We start from the raw sequence: 3236 nt of genomic DNA, 5'->3' as shown, positions 1-3236 counted from the left end.
TTTTTTTTTTTTTTGGTTTTATGCATATGCTCAATCTTATTGGTAATGATCATGCCTTTAAAATCCTCCTAATATGAAATACTTATCAGTATAGTAAAAGAGATCCATGGTGGGATCTACAACTTGGAAACATAAGAACTTCATAATTCAACATCCACTGAAATTTGTATTTTCTCATGAAACATGGTGCAAACAACATATTATAATCACAACATAAACGAGACAAGGAAGGATCCATAAAACTTCAACTAGCTATATAACAGCAATACAATATAAAAATAATATAATTTCAAACTTTGAAAGCTATGACAGGTCAATGAAGCAAGCACAAAACTCAAAGATACCTTCAATTTCAGTGGCATCCCCAACCAGTCAATGCCAAACAACAATTGAATGGATTCTTCAATAGCCGATGTAACTAGGATCTCCTGTATATTCTGCAATTTGCTCAAGTCTCACATTGAGTAACTCGTGTGTATCACCATGTCGCACAACACCAGTTTCCTTCTCTGTATCCCTCTCTACAAGGTTTCCATACACGCCCTTATGCCTACCACACAAAACAAGTACAGGACCACCGCGCCTTGGGAGTGCCGTCTCAAGCTGATTCTGATTCACACCTTGAATCAACTCCCGGCTCTCATCCATTGATATATCACAAGTTGATGGCCCTACCACATCCACCACTTCTCCTTTCTTCAAATATAATTTTCCTCCTTTCAACGCCTTACTTATAACCCTAACTCTTATATGACTAGTTAGCCAAGAAATTTGTTCAACTCCCTTGGCATTTGACTCATCTCTACTACGCTTGTTGTCCTTTCTCCTGTCCTTTGATCTTTCCTCCCTAATTTCCCTATCCCTCGTTACTTCATCTCTACTTTCTCTACGATGTCTAACACTAGATGAATCTTTATTGCTGTCTTTAATCTTCAACTCCTTCAACTTCCTCATACACTTCTCCTCTTCTACAGAACCCAACTCTGCAACATCAGATGATTGGACAATTACTTCCCTGTCATCACTAGAAAGCCTAATAACCATATTCCCACCGCTCTTCACCTCCACAACCTTTCCTTTCATTCCAATTTCCCTACCTCCAACTATCCTTATGTTCTTGCCCACAAACAATCCTTTCCCTTCCTTTTCCCCTCTTTCCTCCTTTCCATTGACATTCATTTTCTTATCTCTCTTTTCTCCACCATCAACCTTATGCACTTTAGTATCGTTTGGCAATTCAGCAGTAAATCCAATCCCTTCCTTCGCAGACCATCTTTTATACTCTCTCACTTTCACATCCTCTTTTGCATTGCGGCCTATGCCTCTGCCTTCACTCCAACCATAACCCTTGAGCAGAGCAGCTCCAAAGCCCTCCACGGGCATATCAGTAAACTCATCCATACCGTTATCATCCGGCAGTCTCATCAGATCCTCTTTCAGCCTATGCAACATGGGATCAACATTAGGGCTAGGGTTAGGGTTTTCTGACTTATCGGTGTTCGGATCGTCGGCAGACTGGCGGATATTCAGACCGTAGGACACGGAATCGGACGACGGCTCCACAGACGAGCCGGTGTCGACCTCGAATTGCAGCGGCTGATCGTCGGACGACCGGATTGGAGGGAGGTCGATATTCTTCATCCGTTTGCGAGGCTCCCATTCGTTGGCCTTCGGAGGGATTATATAATTGGCGACAGAGTCGGCTGCTGCCGGAGCTTTAGAAGCATCAAACTCGGTCACATACTCTTTGGCGGCGGACGCCGATGCTTTCGGGTCATTGCCGGCGAAGGTCTGAGATGGCTTCTTTAGGTTTGAAGAGGGCTTTGAGGCGAGGGAAAATGAGAGCTTCATCGTCGACGATTACAGAGACGTCGGACCGGCGAGCTCAGGGAGACCTTTCTTCTTCTTCCTCTTCTTCTTCCTCTTCTTCTGTTCTTTTATTACATAAGGAGTCTATATATATATATAAAAGCAACAACTTTCTGATAAATAAAAAAATTTCATTTTCCCGCCCATGGAAAACGAAGTAGTTTTGGGCATTTCTTGGGGAATTCGAATTCATTTAACATATTTAAGATATAAATGTCTTGGAATCCGAAAGGTACTTACACATCAGAAAAGATATTAAATACATGGAGAAATGCATAATGAATTTAAATTGAGGATGACTGTTGCCATCTTCAAGACCTAGGACACTATAAATAAGTCTTCACAGCTGTGGAGGAGAATGATGAAATGATGTGTGATCGAAGGGCAACAGTGATTCCAGATGCTTTGCCGGAGAGGAAGCAGCTATTGCTGGAGAGGAAGCAATCTGTAAATGGTGGATGAAAACCAACATTTCAATTGAAGCACAACTGCAGGAGGGAAAGATCAAGTAAAGAGGTGATACATCATTATTTCCTTTTTTTTTTAAATCATTTTAAAGCTCTATCTCTAGAAGAATTCAATTAGTTGTAAACATTTTGTTGTGCACTTTCTCTATTTTTAAATATTTATGCAGTGAGCTTTGGTATCTATATATTTGTTTGTGTCTGTTTTGGTATTTCATGATGATGGTATTTTGTTTCTTTCTAATAGGGCTACTATTTACTTGGAGATGAGAAGGTATACACTAATAGGGCTACTAATTTTTTAAATAAAAACAAATATCTGTTGATTCTTAATCTCAGGTTCTGTTCATTTGAAGCAAAGCAAAGGTATATCCATGGCCTTTAAGGATAGAATGTCATACGTACCTAACACACTTTCTCTGTGTCTGTCTTCTTCCTCCCCAGTTTGAAAGCCTACAAATGTCTCAAATGTTAGTCCTTGGGAAAAATATATTGCCAGATCACACACATTGAGGTAACTTTCTCTTTTCTATACTTTTGTGTTGTTTTCTACATCTTTAATGCATTCAAATAAGCAGAAGTATGTGGTAGTGTGAAATGTAGAGATTTCAAATAAGCAGAAGTATGTGGTAGTGTGAAATGTAGAGATTATAGGTACAAATAATGAGTAATGAACAAAATATAAGATTTAAGATTCATAATAAGCATAGAGTTTAGAAAGAGACACAGGGCAAGTACATTGAAGAAATTCCTATTTACCCTTCTCCTATGCAGACAAATGAGAAATGATATGCACACCCAGCAGATGGACAATGACATGCAAGCTCTGCATAGTAAAAAGCAGGAAGAGCAGCTGCTATTCCACATATATAGAGAAAGAAAGAGCAAGTGATGGCCCTGTGT

At 39.7% G+C, this 3236-nt stretch overlaps 1 protein-coding gene across 5 annotated transcripts in view; it reads right to left on the bottom strand.

The window, feature by feature from the left end:
• LOC116022805 (protein MOS2-like) overlaps positions 1 to 3236 on the bottom strand; it is a 29094-nt gene that overhangs the window by 1738 nt on the left and 24120 nt on the right. Inside the window, exons 1-3 of one of the 5 annotated variants that reach the window (XR_004099290.1) lie at positions 3093 to 3229; positions 2739 to 2786; positions 345 to 2357 (exon numbers count right to left, since the gene is read on the bottom strand). Coding sequence is in view for 1 of the 5 variants with exons in the window: in XM_031263686.1 (XP_031119546.1) it covers positions 403 to 1851 (1449 nt within the window). In the remaining 4 variants the exon portion in view is untranslated. Of the gene's footprint in view, positions 1 to 123; positions 2358 to 2738; positions 2787 to 3092; positions 3230 to 3236 lie in introns of those variants that run through there. The other 4 variants (XR_004099289.1, XR_004099288.1, XR_004099287.1 and 1 more) reach the window with 4 other exon arrangements.

This window comes from Ipomoea triloba, chromosome 6 (assembly GCF_003576645.1).
Source record: "Ipomoea triloba cultivar NCNSP0323 chromosome 6, ASM357664v1".
In the NCBI taxonomy this organism is placed as follows: Eukaryota; Viridiplantae; Streptophyta; class Magnoliopsida; order Solanales; family Convolvulaceae; genus Ipomoea; species Ipomoea triloba.
Note: the sequence above shows the minus strand (reverse complement) of the source record. Positions and strands in the feature narration are given on the sequence as shown.